Source organism: Alligator sinensis, unplaced genomic scaffold (assembly GCF_000455745.1).
Source record: "Alligator sinensis unplaced genomic scaffold, ASM45574v1 scaffold265_1, whole genome shotgun sequence".
In the NCBI taxonomy this organism is placed as follows: domain Eukaryota; kingdom Metazoa; phylum Chordata; order Crocodylia; family Alligatoridae; genus Alligator; species Alligator sinensis.
The window spans coordinates 480,228-496,041 of NW_005842961.1; the positions used below are offsets into that span (position 1 = coordinate 480,228).

Sequence of the window (15,814 nt, forward strand, 5' to 3'; positions counted from 1 at the left end):
CCCCCCTCCACGCCCCCCAGCAACCCCCCCCTGCTGCCTCCAGCACACTGCAGGTCTGCCTGGGTGGGGGGGGTCTATATATGGGCAAAGCTAGGAGGAAGGACAGGTCCCTGGATGGAGCCTGACTTCTCCTGGGAGACTCCAGGTTGCTGCATGGAGACACCCCAGGCACCTTGCAGGGCTGGGGAGGAACAGGGATGAAGCACTGCCAGCCAGGCCCAGCAAGGAGCTCAGCCAGACCCTGCTGCCAGCCACGCTTGCCCCGGGAACCAGCAGCAGCTCCAGTGCTTGGGGCATGAACCCGAGGGAGAGGAGCTCCTAGCCCGGGGGCAGTCTCCGGAGCTCTGTGATGGCTCGCAGTGGATGCACTCTGAGCCGCAGCCACTGCCCTGGGATCCAGATTGCCCTGGGATGGAGCCTCCCTGGGGGCAAAGGCAGCGATCCCTGCAGAGGAGGCACTGGGTGTTGCAGGGTGGGGGCCAGCATTGCTGCCCCAGGAGTCCTGGGGCTGGCATGGGGGGTTCTCACCAGGCTGCACGAAAGAGTTGCGGCAGTGGCTGGTCCCGGCGGTGGCTGGGGCTGGTGTCTGGTGCAGGGACCGCGGGGGGCCGGCTGCCTCCTCTTGGCAGGAAATGCACAGCCCAGCCTGACATCCTGCCCCAGCCGGGGTTCACCACGCTGCAGGCGGGGCCAGGGCAGGTGCTTGCTCTGAGCTGGGGATCCCTGGGGTGGGACTGGGGGAGAGTGGAGCTGGCACCCAGCCCTTGATCTCCAGCCCCCCTCCCTGGCTCCCTGGACAAGCAGTCCCCAATCAGAGCTCTGACCCCCCTTCCTACGAGACCCGGCTGCCCCCCCCATCACAGCCCTGTGTATTTCACTATTAAAGGTCTCTTCTGACAGCCCTGCTGGCACGTGGGCATCTCTGTACCCCAGGCTCAGGCCTCCCCCACCCCGCTGGAAGGGGCTTTTTGCCATGTAGGAGGAAGCCAGCTGGGTGGCAGGCAGCCACTGGCTCCAGGCTGAGGTAGGATGGCTCCAAGTGGGCAAAAAAACCCAGCTCCTGGAGTCCTTGGATGTCCCTGCTCCTGCCTCCCCCACTTATGGAGATCCAGTCTAGGGGTGTGTGCTCAAGGCTTTTTCCCATCCTCCCAGGGACTTTCATATGCCATCAGCACCTCCAGAGAGCCCTATGTCACCCTAATGCAGCTACCTCTGGGGTGGGACAAGGCACCGCCTCTCTGGACATGCAAGGGAGAGGGGTGCTACGCTGCCCCCAGCCAGGCCTGCCTCAACCTTGTAGCGCCTGGGAGCTTTGTCTGTGGAATGGGGTCCTGGCGCAGCCTGGAGAACCAGCGCCAGTGCCAGGAGGGAAGCAGCAGCCACCAGTCACTCGGACCTGCTGGCTCTGCAGTTTGGAGGGAAGAGGGTGGTGGAGGGGGGGTCCGGGCCCCGGGGCAAGAGAACACGGTTCACAGAGGCCCCAAAACAATTCCTGGAAATCTCCTTTCCGAGCACAGACAAGACAGCGGGAGTGGCGCCCACACGGAAGGAAGGCCCCGCTGGGAGGGACGTGCCAAGAGCTGGGACCATCGCAGCACTGTGGCCTGCGGATCAGGGCCAGCCCGGCTGCAAACAGGAACCCTTTGTTCCTCCACCAGAGAGGCAGTTCCCGGCCATGCCACCGTGTTCCTTGACCCATTTTGCTGTGCCCGCACTGGCTCTCTTCCCCACCCGCCAGGCTGGGAAGCCCCTGAGGGGAAACTGAGGCAGGGAGCCATGCAACACACTGCCCCAGGTAGCCTGAGTCCTGCCATGCAGAGGAACCTGGGAATCCTTGCTCCTTGCCCCTCTCCCCTGCTCCAGGCTGCACCCACCTCCACAACCCCCATGGGCCTGAGTGGGGTTAAAGGGCTGGAAGGGGGTTAAAACCTGACACCCCAGCCATGGGGGCGGAGGGGGGCGGGTTGTGTTGTGGGGAGGTCTCGGCTCAGCTGTGCTTGGGGTCCCATCTGGTCCTGGGGAGACCGCTCCGAGCTGCCCGTCCTGGGGGGAGACATCCCACCCCGTGGCCTTCGGAGCTGGGCACTCAGTGTTTGCAAGTGATAAGTGGGAAGGGCGGTTTCCTCTCCGGAAAGCTCCTGTGGCCCCAGGCGCGGGGGTCACGGGCTCGGCCTGCAGGAAGGCAAGAAGGGAAGGCTGATAAGGACCGGGGGAGCCTGACCTTGCCCTCCCAACCGAGTCAGCACTTTGGGTCAGAGGGGCACGGCCCAGCACCGGGCTCACTCCTTGCTCCCTGTCTTTGGACCCGCAGCCCCCCTGTGCCTACCTGCTCCTGGCAGCCAGCAGGCCCAGAGCCCCCTGCAGCCCCCAACAGTTGGCCCTGGCCCCAGCCTCAGCCCCAGCCTCAACCTCCATCTCTCTCCTGTGCCCCTTCCTCAAACAGTCTGAGCTGAGCTTCCTGGCTCCAGCATGGATCTTGCTTCGCTTTGCACTAATGATCTTCCTCCTATTGTCTTCCCGCATCTCTCAATTTCCACAGCTCAGCAGGGGTGCCAGAGCCCGGGCGGGAAAGGGCTGCACGCATGAACCCCCTGCAAGGCCTGGAGCACGGGACCCTCTACCCCAGCTTCTCTACCCCGGCTTCTCCTGAGTCTCAGCCCAGCCCAGCAGCCACCACTGACCTCCTGCGCCCTATACTGTGCAGGTGCCTGCAGGAGAGTGCACGGCTCTGAGCTGGGTCCAGACTGCCTGGCAGGTAGGAACCCAGTGACACAGATGTCCTGGTGGGGGGTGGGCCTTGGGAAAGCTGGGTGCTTGGGAGGGGTGTGTGGTGGGCCCATGGCTCAGCCCAAGACCGTGCTCACGCCCCAGGTTCACCCTGCCAATTCTGTTCCAGGTGCAAGCTCCAAGACTTCAAGGTCAAGATCTCCATCGTTGAGCCAGGCAGCTTCCGAGGTGCCCAGTGTATGCAGAAAAGCCAGGAGCAGGTGCGGGGCCATGTGCCCCTCCCCAGAGACTTACAGGCAGCAGTACTTCAGCCACTGTGAGTCCACAGGGCAGGTCCCCGGCCCCAGGGTGCCAATGGGATGATGTCAGAGGATGTGACCCCATGGGGGGATTGTTGCCTGGAGAGGGCAGGGAGCAGCCTGGGGAGTGGGTTTCTGCTGCAGGCCCTAGCCCTGTGGGCACTGAGCTCAGCCACAGCAATAGGAGAGCACCAGACCCCCCAGCCCAGCTCGGTGCCCTCTGTCCATGCAGTATCCTGTGACACCCAGGGCCATGTTCACGCTGCCATCTGTGCACACTTGGGCTGTGCCACTGCTGCCCTCTGCGGGGCAGAGTGGGGATGGTGCAGCCATATGCATGGCCTCAGCCCTGCCCTGCTCCAGCTAGAAGCTCCCTGGGCTCAGGGCAGGAAGGTCCAGCAGCTGCCCCTGGCAGGGACAGGACTGCGCCCGCAGGCCTGGTCGGGGTCGGGGTGGGCAGGGCCCCTCTGAATTCCCCTAGGGACACAGGCTGATCAGGGTCCCCCAAGGCCATGGGGAAGCAGAGACCAGACCAGAGCTGCCCGTTGCCCGCAGACCCCTGGCAACATCCCTGCACACGTCCACACTCCCAGCCCCTGCCCCCTGCTGTGGCCACTGCTGGAGCCATCGCAGCGTCATCACCAAGTCCATGGTGCAGGCTTTGCCTGGCAGCAGGTGGGATCTGTCGAGGTGGCACCAGTGGCATGGCTGGTTTCTCCCCATCTCCTATCTCATTCAGGTCCTGTTTAAGGCACCTGGCTAGGTAAAGAGCACCCTTGGCACTGTGGAAAAGGGGTGGGCCCTTCCCAGCCCAGCTGCCAACCAGGGAATTTCAGCTTTCCTCGCTGCAAGGGTGACTCAGCCTCTATGGGAGACGTCCCAGGGCTCCAAGCAGCCCTCTATGAAGCCCACCCACACTCCCAAACCTGATGTGGCCCATCTGAGCTCTTCATTAGCCACTGGCATGGAGTTTCTGCCTCCGCCCCCATAAGCCAGAGCTGAAGTCCCATCCTGGGCTCGCTGAGCTCCAGCTCCTCTCTCCAAGCCCCTGGCAGGAGAGTGCAACACTGAGCTAGTGCTTTAAACCTCCTTCCTAGGGTCTTGCCAACGTACCGCAGCTTCCCTGGGACTGTCCTGGGAAGCACAAAGCTGCTGCCTTGAGGCAGGAATTCATCTGTGTTTCCAACTCCCTCGGATGCTGGAAGAGGTGGAACTCGCCCGGATTCAGCTGCCTGAATCCCTTCCAGCCAGAGCTGTGTGACAGACTGCCTGGGTCCTGCCAACCAGAGCCCAGGTGAGAGCCAGACCCTCTTACACCCCATGGGACCAGCCTGGGATACCTTCTCCAGAAAAGCACTAGTGCAGCTGGGAGTTACAGGAGGGCTTAAGCTGCTCCATTAAGCTTTTGTCCCTGTGGTTCTGGAGGGGCTGCAGATACAGGTCACCTGGAAGCCCAAATGTTATGGCTTTCCTTCCTCTCAAAGATGTGGGAGCTTGGCAGGTGAGACCGGAGGTGACTGGGGAAAGCTGAGACGCAAGGGGGTAAAGGAGTGACAACACCCAAACCCAAAAGGATCCAGACTCTGCTTTGAATTTATATATAGATATGCATGTTTCTGGGATCCCTTTGATGTTATAATGGTGATTTATACCTGAATCCCTCCCCCCACCCCCCACGTCAGCCCAGTTCAACCACAGGAACTCCAGGGAAGCTAGGAGCTTTGCTACTTTATTTTTCATCCCAAAGCCCCGTATACATATTTTTCCTTCCTGGCGACATATGGCTTTTCACTGAGAAGCTAGACAGGAGCATGTAGCTAAGTACCTGAGACTGGGAGACACAGCTGTACAGACAGTAGACCCAGTGCTGACAGGCTCGTGCCATCAGCAGCATCCAAGGGGCTGAAGTGCATGAGATGTAAAGACCCCTGGCTACTTCAAGCAGCTGGATTTTAAAGGATAAGAGAGGGGTACAGGGCTGCCATCTGTGGCTTCCTCGCTCTCAGAGCCAAGCCTCCGCTGTGGTCATGTGGAAGCCAGTGAGGAGACTTTGAGCATCACGTGCCTGGCACAAAGACACTCCCGTTCCAACCAAGGCATCTTCACTGCAGCTCCTGGCTCACAGGGACTTCGCTGCCTTGATGCCCTGGGCAGGCTTGGTCATACTGCGGGGCAGCAGGAAGTCTGCCCACGAGGCCGGCAGATAGGGGACAGGGAGGTAGAAGAGCTTGGCGTCCCAGCCGCAGGAGTAGCGGGTGCGGGGGTGCCGGGCTGTCAGCGCATGCTCCATGGCGTCGGTGACCAGGCGGAGGTTGTGGCTGGCCGAGCGGAAGAACCTCTGCATAACCTTTTGGTCTGTGCAGAGGAAAGTCCAGCAGTGAGCAGCCTGGCCAGGCTGGGGCAAGAAGCACGGGGGAGAGGGGAGCCCTGGAACAGTCTGGGCACCGTCACAGCAGCAGGGACAGAGGCTGGGCTGGGCTGGGCTGGGCTGGCAGCTTGGGCAGGGCAGGGCTGAGGCCACACACATGGCTGCGTCATCCCAACTCTGCCCCGCAGAGGGCAGCAGCGGCACAGCCCGTGTGCACACGCATGGCAACATGAACACAGCTCTGCGTGTCACGGGATGCTGCGTGGGCAGTGGGTACCCAGGGTTGGCTGGGGGCTCTGGCGTTGCTCCCACTGCTGCGGCTGGGCTTGGTCCCCATAGGGCTAGGGTTTCCACCAGACACCCTTCCCCAGGCTGCTCCCTGCCCTCACCCAGCACTGATCCCCCCCATGGGATGCCTCTGGCATCATCCCATTGGCACCCCAGTGCCAAGGACCTGCCCCTCAGACTCACAGTGGTCAAAGTACTGCTGCCCATACGCCTCTCTGACATCAGCGGGGACGCGGCTCCACACCTGCTCCAGGCTCTGCTGCAGGCTCTGGGGACTGACAAGTGATGTCTGAAAAGCACCTGGCTCGATGATGGAGACCTTGACCCCGAAACAGTGGAGCTCGCGCCTGGAATGGAACCGGCAGGGTGACCCCAAGGCTCCTTTACAGGCTGAACTGGAGCCTCCTTCAATACCCGTCCCCCTCGGAGGCCCTGGGTGTTGGCTGTAGCCCAGGCTGGGGATGGCCACTGGGCTGTGCCGGCGCTCTTGCTGGAAGGCAAACCTGGCTAGAGGGTCTTGCTGCTCTGCTCAGGGTCAGATTTGGAGTCGGGAAGGAATTTTACCTCCTGGTCGAAGGGGTCTGTCTTCCTCTGCAGCAGGGCCACAGCCTCCCCCTGGGGTCTCTCAAGCATATATCGACACCCTTTGCAGCAGCAGGCTGCCACGGTCCGCCTGCTTACCCTGTGGCAGGTTCGGGTGTCTGGGGTTGTGTTAGGGTTGACGATCATTTTGCTAAGAGGTTGGATAAGAGATTCGTATGGACAGGACTGATCCTGCCTCGGGCAGGGGGTCGGACTTGGTGTGACCTCTGGAGCTTGCTGCCGGCTCTGATTCTCTGCAATTCTATAATCTGATGGTACGTGATAGTGCGGCCCTCTCCATGGCGGCGGCTGCCCATGAGCGAAGGAGCTCCGTCCTTTGTATGCAGCGCACGTATGCAAATCGGGGAGCTGATGAGTGATTCATGCCGCACAAAGGCCAAGCAAAGAGAGCAGGCGAAGCAGCAGGTGAAAGCCTTGGGCCGAGGAAACAAAAGGACAGGGGACGCATCTGGGTACCTCAGGCTGTCGGAGAAGGCCTCCACGCCGTACTTGGCAGGGCAGTAGCCGCCTCCCATGCCTGGCACTCTGCCCAGGACGCTGGCCATGTTGACGACGCGGCCCCGGGCTCTGCGCACCAGGGGCAGCAGGCTCAGCGTCACCTCGATCGGCCCCACCAGGTTCACGTCCAGCACCCTGACGAAGTCAGCCTTGCTCAGCCACTCGCTGGGGGCAGTGGGGGTCGCGATGCCAGCGTTGTTCACCAAGCCCCAGAGCCCTGGGGAGGGGAGACTGTGAGAGCTCTGGGGGGCTCCATCCGTGGCTTGGTTGTTCCCCTGCACTTGTGAGTGGAGCTAAGTGAACATCTTTGCTGGAAAGTGTGAAAAATTGGATTTCTCAGCCAATAAAAAGATATCACACTTCTTGTCTGTGAGACTGCTAGAACTGCCGTGCCTGGTCCAGGCCTCCAGGAGAGTGAGGCTGGCTTGAGCCACTAAAACCTTCCGCGGTTTCCCTTGCAACCACCGTCCCAGCCAGTCAGGCCTGGCTAGCCTCTTTTTTGTGCGCTTTCTAGAGTCCTGCACTTCTGCTACAAATCCTGCTCGGTAGGCATTACCTGCTGCTTGGTCCCTGCCTCCTGCTTTGCCGTGAGACGGATGGGACTGCATCCAGGGGCAGCCGGAGACAGAGTAGGTGGAGAGGAGCAGCAAAGCTGGGCACGAGGATGCAGCTGAGCTGCCCTCTCAGTTCAGCAAACCCAGCCGGGGTCTTGGGGGTGAGTGCAGCTGGGCGGCCAGGGCCTTGGGTCTGACAAGGTGGCCTGGCCCATTGCCCTGTCTCCCTAGGAGGATTCAGAGGGGCCAGGCCCAGGCCACCCTCCTCCCCAGCTGTGCTGACACGCACCCAGCCACCCACCCTCCTTCCAGGGAACATCACTCTCCAATACTAGTATCCTCTTTTGGGACCTGGTAACCCCCTTCCCAGCTCCTTCCACAGCTGTAGCCTCTGCCAGGGCCACAGAGCCTGGATCAGGGCTCAGCTGGACAGGGACCAGCCCAGAACTAGACCCCTGCATGGAGCACAGGACAGCACCAGGCCTCACCTCGGTCCCCCACCTGCTCCTTCACCCAGGCAGTGGCTGCGGCAATGCTGTCGGAGCAGGTGACATCCAGGATCACCGTCTGCAGCCTCCCCGACGTCGCCTGCCGCAGCCGCTCCGCCACCTGCTCCGTCAGACACCCCGCGACACGCCGCCAGCACCCACAGCCCCCGCCCGTCCAGCTGCTTGGCCAGCAGGTGCCCGAAGCCGGAGTCACAGCCCGTGATGAAGACGTGTTTGTCCGGGAGGTTCCCGACTGTCTGCCACTCCCGGTGCCATCGGCGCAGGAAGTACAGCGCCAGCAGGGCCGCCAGGTACAGCCACATCCTTGTGAGTGGCTTCCGACTGTAGGAGAGGCAAGAGCACTGCCAAAGCCAGAGCTTGGGTAACTGCAGAGTGACTCAACGTGGGAGAGCTCTTTATCAGCAGATCGCAGCCTTTGGCAGGCATCTCGTGACTCTCACCCGCCAGTTCCCATTTGGGCCACCCTTCCTGGTCCATACCGCTCACGTTGCAACGATGATGGTTCCCAGTGAGGCCTGGGGCAATGCCAGGGGTTGCACTGCTCCCCCGTCGCACTGGCAGGGGCTGGCCAGGCGCTCACCATGTTGAGGTTATCCATTTGGGTGGCCCGACAGCACCTTAGAGCGTCCCAGGAGAGGGCCGAGCTTTGGGGACCTGCGTGCTATGACCCCTGGTTAGAAACACCTGGTTTTCCACCATTGCAACAACCAGCCACCATTGTCCAGGATTCAAATTATGCACCAGTCAAAAGGGGACCTTGTGGCTGTATAAAAGACAGGTTGGGGATGGAGTGGAGCAGGAGGAGGACATGCGCAGTGGGGCCAACGGGCCCCTTCCTGCCTCCCTATTCTTCTTTTCTTCTCTCAGCAGCCCATTTCCCTCAGCAGAGGGGACGAGATGGAGGCAGTGGTCCTTGCAGGCCCAGTCTCGGGGGTTGTGTCGGGGGCTCCCTTTGCTGCTGGCAGCAGGGCTAGAGGCAGCTGAGCTCTGCCAGCTAAGCACTGCCCCTCTGCCCTCGCTCCCTCATGGCCACAGGGAGGGCAGTGGCTTGCCCAAGACAACCCTGCTCAGGGGGGCTGTGAAGAGAGTACGACAGGCCCCCAGGGAAGCATTCAACATGGGGGGGGCACAGGCCCTCCTGCACAGCCTAGCGCCCTCCGCAAGGCTTGGGGCACAGAGAGGAGCAGAGCAGAAGGAACGGTTTCCTGCCAAGGACAGGTGCAGGCCTGGGATGTGGCCAGGGGGAGAGGGAGGCTTCCCTGAGAGCACTTCCTAGTCCAAAATTTGAAATAACACAGTGCTTCTTCTCAGAACCAGGCCGCAGGGAGCAGCCTCCATGGACCTGGGCATTCCCTTTCCCCCACGTCCGACAGAGCTGGTTCCAGCCAGCAGGTTGGAGGGTCCATGCAGGACTGCAGCACAAGGGAAATTTGGGGCTGGATGGCGCCTGGTAAGTCCCTTCCCCGCCAAGTGCCTCAGTTTCCCACAAGCCACTTGGGGGAGCAGCAGTGACCTTGTTTGTTTGACCTGACCAGATGTTAATATGGCTAATTGGGACCCATCCCAGCCCTTTGCCCTCTGCCCCCATACAGAAAAAGCTTTCTTGTTTTTAGTGGTTTGCACCTGAAGCTACTAATGCAGCCAGGGGAGTTCCCCAGCCTCAGCTGCTCCGCTTGTTAATTCTCTCCCTGCTTCCACATCAGATCCCCAGGGCTAATCTCGCTGGGTCTGGTTTCCCTTTCCCCACCGCTCGGAAGCCTCTGGCGCTGGTGCCCCAGTCGCAGCTTATTTCCACAAGCTAAAACGTGGATAACAGGGTCTGGAGCACAAGGAGGGAGTGAAGATGGGCTCCCGGAGCCGTTCTCCGAGGGGAAAGGCAACAGCTATGGGCACCTCGGCATGACCCACAAACTCTTGCTGTGACAAAACCAACCTTGTGAAATGCTGGTCATTACGTAACAGGAAATTTTGCAAATATTTGCCCCTTGCAAGCATTGGTGTTCCTTGATGAACCTGCGGCATTGGCTCGTTAACCTCCAGGGCTGAAGGTTGGCTCGGTCCTAAGCAGCCTGGAGACCAGTTATCCCAGAAAGAGGAGCGCTGGTGGCACGCAGCCACCGCGGCAATGTGAGGGGGTACAAACGCACCTCTGCATTCAGACAGTGGTGCCTGGGTTCAGAGGTGGGGGGTGCGGCCCAGGCCAGAGGGGGGTGTTAGAGAAATAACTGCATAAAGAACTAATGGCTTGAAGTTGCAGCAACATAGGTGTGGGTTGGATCTCAGGACAAACTTCTTCACTGCTAGAACAGAGGCAGTGAGAGAGCCGTCCGGGGAAGCAGGGACTCTCCATTGCTGGAGGTGTTCAAGGAGCGGCTGGGCAGGGATGGTCTAGGTGTAGCGATGCCTCGGCTCTGCTATTGGGATTCACCAAGCTTCTGGGCTCTGCTGGCGGCTCCCATCCCCACTTTTTGTTGCCTGTCTCACGGGGGGTTTTAAGCAATGGGTATTGGCTTCAGTCCAGGCCGGGGATGGCAACTGGGCTGTGCCATTGCTCTTGCTGGGACTTAATATTTGAAGGTCCTGGCTACAGGGTCTTGCCCCTTTGTTCAGGGCCACATTTGGGGTCAGGAAGGAATTTTACCCTTTACAGACGGGGGGTTGCTTTCCCCTGTACCAAAATCCTTCTCCCCTTTGGGGTTCCCGTTCAATTGAAGGTGTCAAGCCAAGGAGTAGTCCACTTGTCACTGGCTCCAGAGAAGCACTGTCCAGTCATCGCAGGGCAGTTGCATGACATTGCATTGTCTGTAATCAGACCCTGACGGGGTGACGCTGCCACCTGGCAACCACGGGGCTTGACAGATTGACCCTTGCTGAGGTGTAACATGTGCCCTCTCTCCTGTATCGCGACACCGTGACCCACTGGCTCAGAACTGGACCTGGTCCCTTTGGTTTGAAACTCCTTCCTGCCTACCCACTGCCTGTTGCATCTTGCTTTTTTGGACAGGCCCTGCCCTGTTCTGGTGTCCATAGCATCCAGTGCACAAAGATTAACCCAGGGTTTTCCCTAATTAGTTATTTCTAGTGTCTGGACCTGCCAGCTTGCTTAGTCCAACATCAGCCGTTACGACTAAGGTGGCTGAGCTGATGGCAGGTGGCCCAGAAGGATGCCCAGAGCTGCAAATGCGGCTGGGACCCAGCTAGATAGGCGTAGGTTCAAGGTGGGAGGCAGTTTGGTTGTGGGGTGAGGAGACTCAGTCCCTGGGCGCAGGCAGGAAACAAACTCCCGTGTGACCAGAAGGAGCTGTGGAGACAATGCTTTGATTCAGCTTGTTCAATTGACAGCAGCTGCAGAGGCTGCGAAGCAGGCCCGACCCCACACCAGGCTGCACCCTGGCCTGCCCCAGGCTGATGGCTCATCCAGTGCCCTCCACCCACTGGATTCCAGTCGCATGTCTCTTCCTATGCTTTTTGGGCTGGCTTCGGATATGACCACGTTAGCACCAGGTCCGTAAACGTTGTGGGCAGGTAGCTGAGCGGGAGGTAGAAGAGCTTGGCGTCCCAGCCGCAGGAGTAGCGGGTGCGGGGGTGCTGGGCCGTCAGCGCGTGCTCCATGGCGTTGGTGACCAGTGACAGGTTGGGGCTGCAGGACTTCTGCATGTCATAGGTTGCCTTGATAACTGCGTGGGCAAAGCCAAGGGGTCAGTGCTGGGCTTCTCCCCTGCTCAAGCAGCATTGAAGGAGGCAGAGGGTGAGGAGCTACCACTGCGGCTGCCCTGGGCGCTGGCTGTACAGAGCCATGGGGAACAAGGCCGGCAGTGTGGGCTGTCTCTGGCCCAATGGCCAGCAGCTCTGAGAAAGGGGAGTGGAAAGCAGGGCTGGGCTGGGAGGGCACGGGAGGCAGGATACTCACACGACTCTAAGTACTGCTCCCCGTAGGTTGCCTTGATCTCCTGCGGGAGCAGCTCCCAGAGGCGTTTGAAATTCTCCGTCAGGATGCCGGCCTCGGTGATAGCCGTGCGGAAGTAGCCTGGCTCAATCATGCAGACCTTCACCCCAAAAGGCAGCATCTCGCGACTGGAATGGGAGGAGCTGGGATTAGCTCTCCCACCCCGCACCAGGGGACACAACAGCTCTCCCTGTCCTGGGAGTCCCCAAATGCCCAGGCACAGAGCAGTCTCTTCCACCTGCCCCAGGCAGGTGGGCATGGGGCTGGCAGGCGCTAACGCCAGGCACTCACTGCATTCGGGCGAGTTCTTTGGGGAGGCCTCAGCAGAGGCAAAGGCTCCAGGTACCTGCTCTGTCCCAGTTTGAATGGCTGTCCTTCTCATCACGGGTACTGGGTAGTGCTGGGAGCTACTGCAGTGGCAGGCAAAAGGGCTCTTTCTTGGTGTCATCCCTACCCCTGTGTAAAGGATCCTTGGTCTGCACCGTGCCGGTTGCTGGCTGATCTGGCTGGTGCTGCCTCTGCCCCGCAGTGCTCCAGGACGGCCTGCCAGCAGCCAGCTGCCATGCTGAGGCACCATTCCTGGCCTCAGCCCAGGCAATCAGCCCATGGGGGCAGCGCTGATGAAGGGAAGGGCACTTCTTTCCCTCTGTATCCTCTTGAGCCTGGAGATGCCCTTTCAGATGCTGATTCCTAGCTGCTTAGGCATGAATTTAAGCCAAGAGTGGCATGGCTAACCTGGAGTTGGTTTCAGGGAACGAGGGTCTAACCTGAAGTCTTGCAGCCTGGCAGCTGCAGCACTCCACCTGGACTGGCTTAAAAATGGATTCAAGCTAAGCTGACCGTGGCCAGCAGCGTGGGGCTGCATCCTACGCACCATGACTGCCGGGGAAGGAGAAAAGACATCTCTGCTAAGCGTTGTTTAATGTGCCTCCCCCAATGGCAGGAAGCTGCAGGGAACTAGGAGTATCCACTCCAGCCTGTGGCAGCCTGAGCTTGGCAGTATCCACCAACGGGAAGGAAAAACCAGGGCAGCAGGGCTAGAAGCAAAGCTCTGAGTTACATGGGTGAACGAACCCATGCCAGAGTTTGGTTACTCACTGCAACAAGTACTTGACTGTACATATCCTTTTGCTGGCACACACTAGTGCAATGGGACTGCGGGCTCTGGCCTTTGTCCTCTCCACCCTCTGGACAAAGTTCCTCTCTCTCATCAGAGCACCAGACTGCAGCTGAGGCTGCGTTAACAAGCACTCACCGCAAACTGTCGGAGAAGGCTTCCACGCCATACTTGGAAGGGCAGTAGCCCCCTCCAAAGAAAGACAGCCGGCCCATCACGCTGGCCACGTTGACGACGCGGCCCCGGGCTCTGCGCACCAGGGGCAGCAGGCTCAGCGTCACCTCGATCGGCCCCACCAGGTTCACGTCCAGTATCTTGACAAAGTCAGCCTTGCTCAGCCACTCGTTGGGGGCCACGGGCATGGAGATCCCAGCGTTGTTCACCACGCCCCAGAGCCCTGGGCACAGGGGAGCAGTGGAGGAGTGTATATTCCATCTGCCCAGGCCTGTTTCCATCCCCTCTGCCCTGTAACCCACATCTCAGCCTCCACGTCCCATCCTATCCTGGCTGGATGGGCACCCCCCCGGCAGCTAAGGGATGGATGGAGAGCACCCCAGGGCTGGGCACCGTGAGCGGTCCCAGGTAAGACCTTGGAAAGCTCCTGTGGGCACATTCTAGCTGACACCACTGCTCCTACTGGGGCCTGGGGGACCTGGATTCAACTCCCTGTGCTGTCACAGTCCGTCTATATGGAGGTCCCCAGGGCTGGCGTCTGGTTTGGACACAGCTGTGTTTTTCATTGCTCGAGTGCCTGCTCCTTGGAGCCATGCAGGCTGGGGCAGTGAAGCCCCCAGGATCATACCTCCTTTCCCCAGAGCTCCCAGCAGAGCTGGCCTGGGGCGTTCTGTGCTCCAGGGCAGTCCCCAGCTGGAAAACACTTTGCCTGTGAAACCAGGCATTCCCACCTCAGCCCAGGAGGTAGGGGTCAAATGCAGGGGAACTCGCAGGCCATTAGAAGGACCCCGTCACCCAGCATCTCCTCTCTTAGCTGTTGTAGTCAAAGGAGCCCTATCCTCCTCTACCCCTGAACAGGTCCTGGCGGGAACAGGGGCACCCAGCTGCACCAAACAGGAGAGTCAACTCCTACGTGCAAGTAATGGGCGTCATGGAATGGGCACAACCACGGAGGGGCACAGGAGCCAGCTCACCTCGGTCCCCCACCTGCCCCTTCACCCAGGCAGTGGCTGCAGCGATGCTGTCGGAGCGGCTGACATCCAGGATCACTGTCTGCAGCCTCCCCGACGTCGCCTGCCGCAGCCGCTCGGCCCCCTGCTCCGTCAGACACGCCGCCCGCACCGTCCAGCTGCTTGGCCAGCAGGTGCCCGAAGCCGGAGTCGCAGCCCGTGATGAAGACGTGTTTGTCCGGGAGGTTTCCGACCATCTGCCGCTCCCGGTGCCATCGGCGCAGGAAGTACAACGCCAGCAGGGCCGCCAGGTACAGCCACATCCTCACGGTGGTTTCTGGCTGCAGGAGAAGATGCAGGAGCACTGCTCAGCCCAGAAGAAAGGTAACTGGGGCTTGAATGAAAGGTCCCAGGTATGATAAGCTGCTGGCTCAACACAGGCTGGTGTTTCGACCATCTGCCGCTCCCGGTGCCATCGGCGCAGGAAGTACAACGCCAGCAGGGCCGCCAGGTACAGCCACATCCTCACGGTGGTTTCTGGCTGCAGGAGAAGATGCAGGAGCACTGCTCAGCCCAGAAGAAAGGTAACTGGGGCTTGAATGAAAGGTCCCAGGTATGATAAGCTGCTGGCTCAACACAGGCTGGTGTTTAGATAACAGCACCACCCCGGCCTTGATGCATTGGAGGCACCAAAGTGCAGCTTGAATGATTAACTTGCCAGTTCAGCCAAGTCAGAGACTCAGGGGGCAGGGCCAGAGTTGTAAAACAAGCTGCAGAGTGGAAAAAAATACTCACTTGCAAGCCCCAAAGATACAGCTGAATCTACCAAATGGACCCAAAGCCCAGTCCTGCAGTTCCTCCAGACACCAGGCTTGGTGCCCAGCTTCTCATCAGTGCCTTGCTGTGCTGAGAGCAGGGGCAGGGCCTCAGCCTCTTTGTGTCCTGGGACTCTGTGTCCCCTCCAGACTGCGTGTTTCCTAAGAAGTGTTGTGCACCAGGTGTCTGGCAGCGCGGTCCACCCCCAGCCCTGTCATAGCCAGGAGCCAGGAGCCAGCCAGCAGGAAGCTGTTTTGCTCAGAAACAGGGAGGAGCTCTCCAGCTGACTTCAAAGCTGTTTTGTATTTCTAGAGCAATTTGTGATTCAAGCCATGGGCCAAGCAGGGCAAAGCTGGGCTCAGATCCAGCCTCTACAAGGGAAGCTCTCAGCTTGCACTGCAGCATTTTTAGGTGGGCTCGCTCCACATTGAGACACCAGGTCACCATCTCTGCACCTGAGGCTGATGTGGAGTATTTCCTGCGTGGCAAAGGGTTCTGCTTACACCTCTGCGGCTCCATTTTTCCATAGAGCTATATCTCATGGGGCTCTCCGGTTTCTATGGGGCTGTGGGGTGAAAGCCCACAGCTGCACAGGTTGAGCCATTGCCGGCTTTGGCCACGTGCTGCCTGGATGCGCTCCTGCCTCACTGAACTCACCCTCACCCCCCTGGCTGCTCTGGGCCACACAGCCCTGCCCCAGCAGAGAAAGCCAGAGGAGACTTGAGCAAGAACCCCTCTTGACACTAAGATGTGGGGCGAGGTGGGCACACTCAAAGAGAGAGAGAGGCTGCAACTAGATTTAGACAGGCTACAAAAGTGGGCAGATGAGAATAGGATGGGGTTCAATGTAGACAAATGCCGGGTGCTGCACCTTGGGAGAAGGAATCCACAGCACACATACAGGCTGGGGAGCTCCCCTCTTGAAAGCACAGAGGCGGAAAGGGATCTTGGAGTCATTATTGACT

General features: G+C 60.0%; 2 protein-coding genes, 1 long non-coding RNA gene and 1 pseudogene across 4 annotated transcripts in view; 1 reads left to right on the plus strand and 3 right to left on the minus strand.

Moving 5' to 3' along the window:
- The window catches only part of GPR182 (G protein-coupled receptor 182), a 5,822-nt gene extending 3,674 nt beyond the window's left edge, over positions 1 to 2,148 (minus strand). Inside the window, exon 1 of one of the 2 annotated variants that reach the window (XM_025192683.1) lies at positions 1,930 to 2,148. In XM_025192683.1, the coding sequence (XP_025048468.1) occupies positions 1,930 to 1,945 (16 nt within the window). In that variant the 5' untranslated portion in view covers positions 1,946 to 2,148. Of the gene's footprint in view, positions 1 to 528; positions 1,909 to 1,929 lie in introns of those variants that run through there. The other variant, XM_006036390.3, reaches the window with a different exon arrangement.
- Positions 2,149 to 2,477: 329 nt separating this feature from the next.
- LOC112548133 lies at positions 2,478 to 4,314 on the plus strand. The gene is made up of 3 exons (XR_003091961.1): positions 2,478 to 2,755; positions 2,897 to 3,043; positions 4,124 to 4,314. It is a non-coding gene; the product is annotated as an uncharacterized LOC112548133 (long non-coding RNA).
- Positions 4,315 to 4,744: 430 nt separating this feature from the next.
- LOC102385559 lies at positions 4,745 to 11,009 on the minus strand (annotated as a pseudogene).
- A 136-nt stretch (positions 11,010 to 11,145) lies between these two features.
- Positions 11,146 to 14,477, minus strand: LOC102386058 (retinol dehydrogenase 16-like). The gene is given in 5 exon segments (XM_006036392.3): positions 11,146 to 11,523; positions 11,757 to 11,920; positions 13,048 to 13,306; positions 14,058 to 14,209; positions 14,211 to 14,477. Coding segments are annotated over 5 exon segments (939 nt in total). The 5' UTR covers positions 14,357 to 14,477; the 3' UTR covers positions 11,146 to 11,305.
- Positions 14,478 to 15,814: the final 1,337 nt, after the last annotated feature.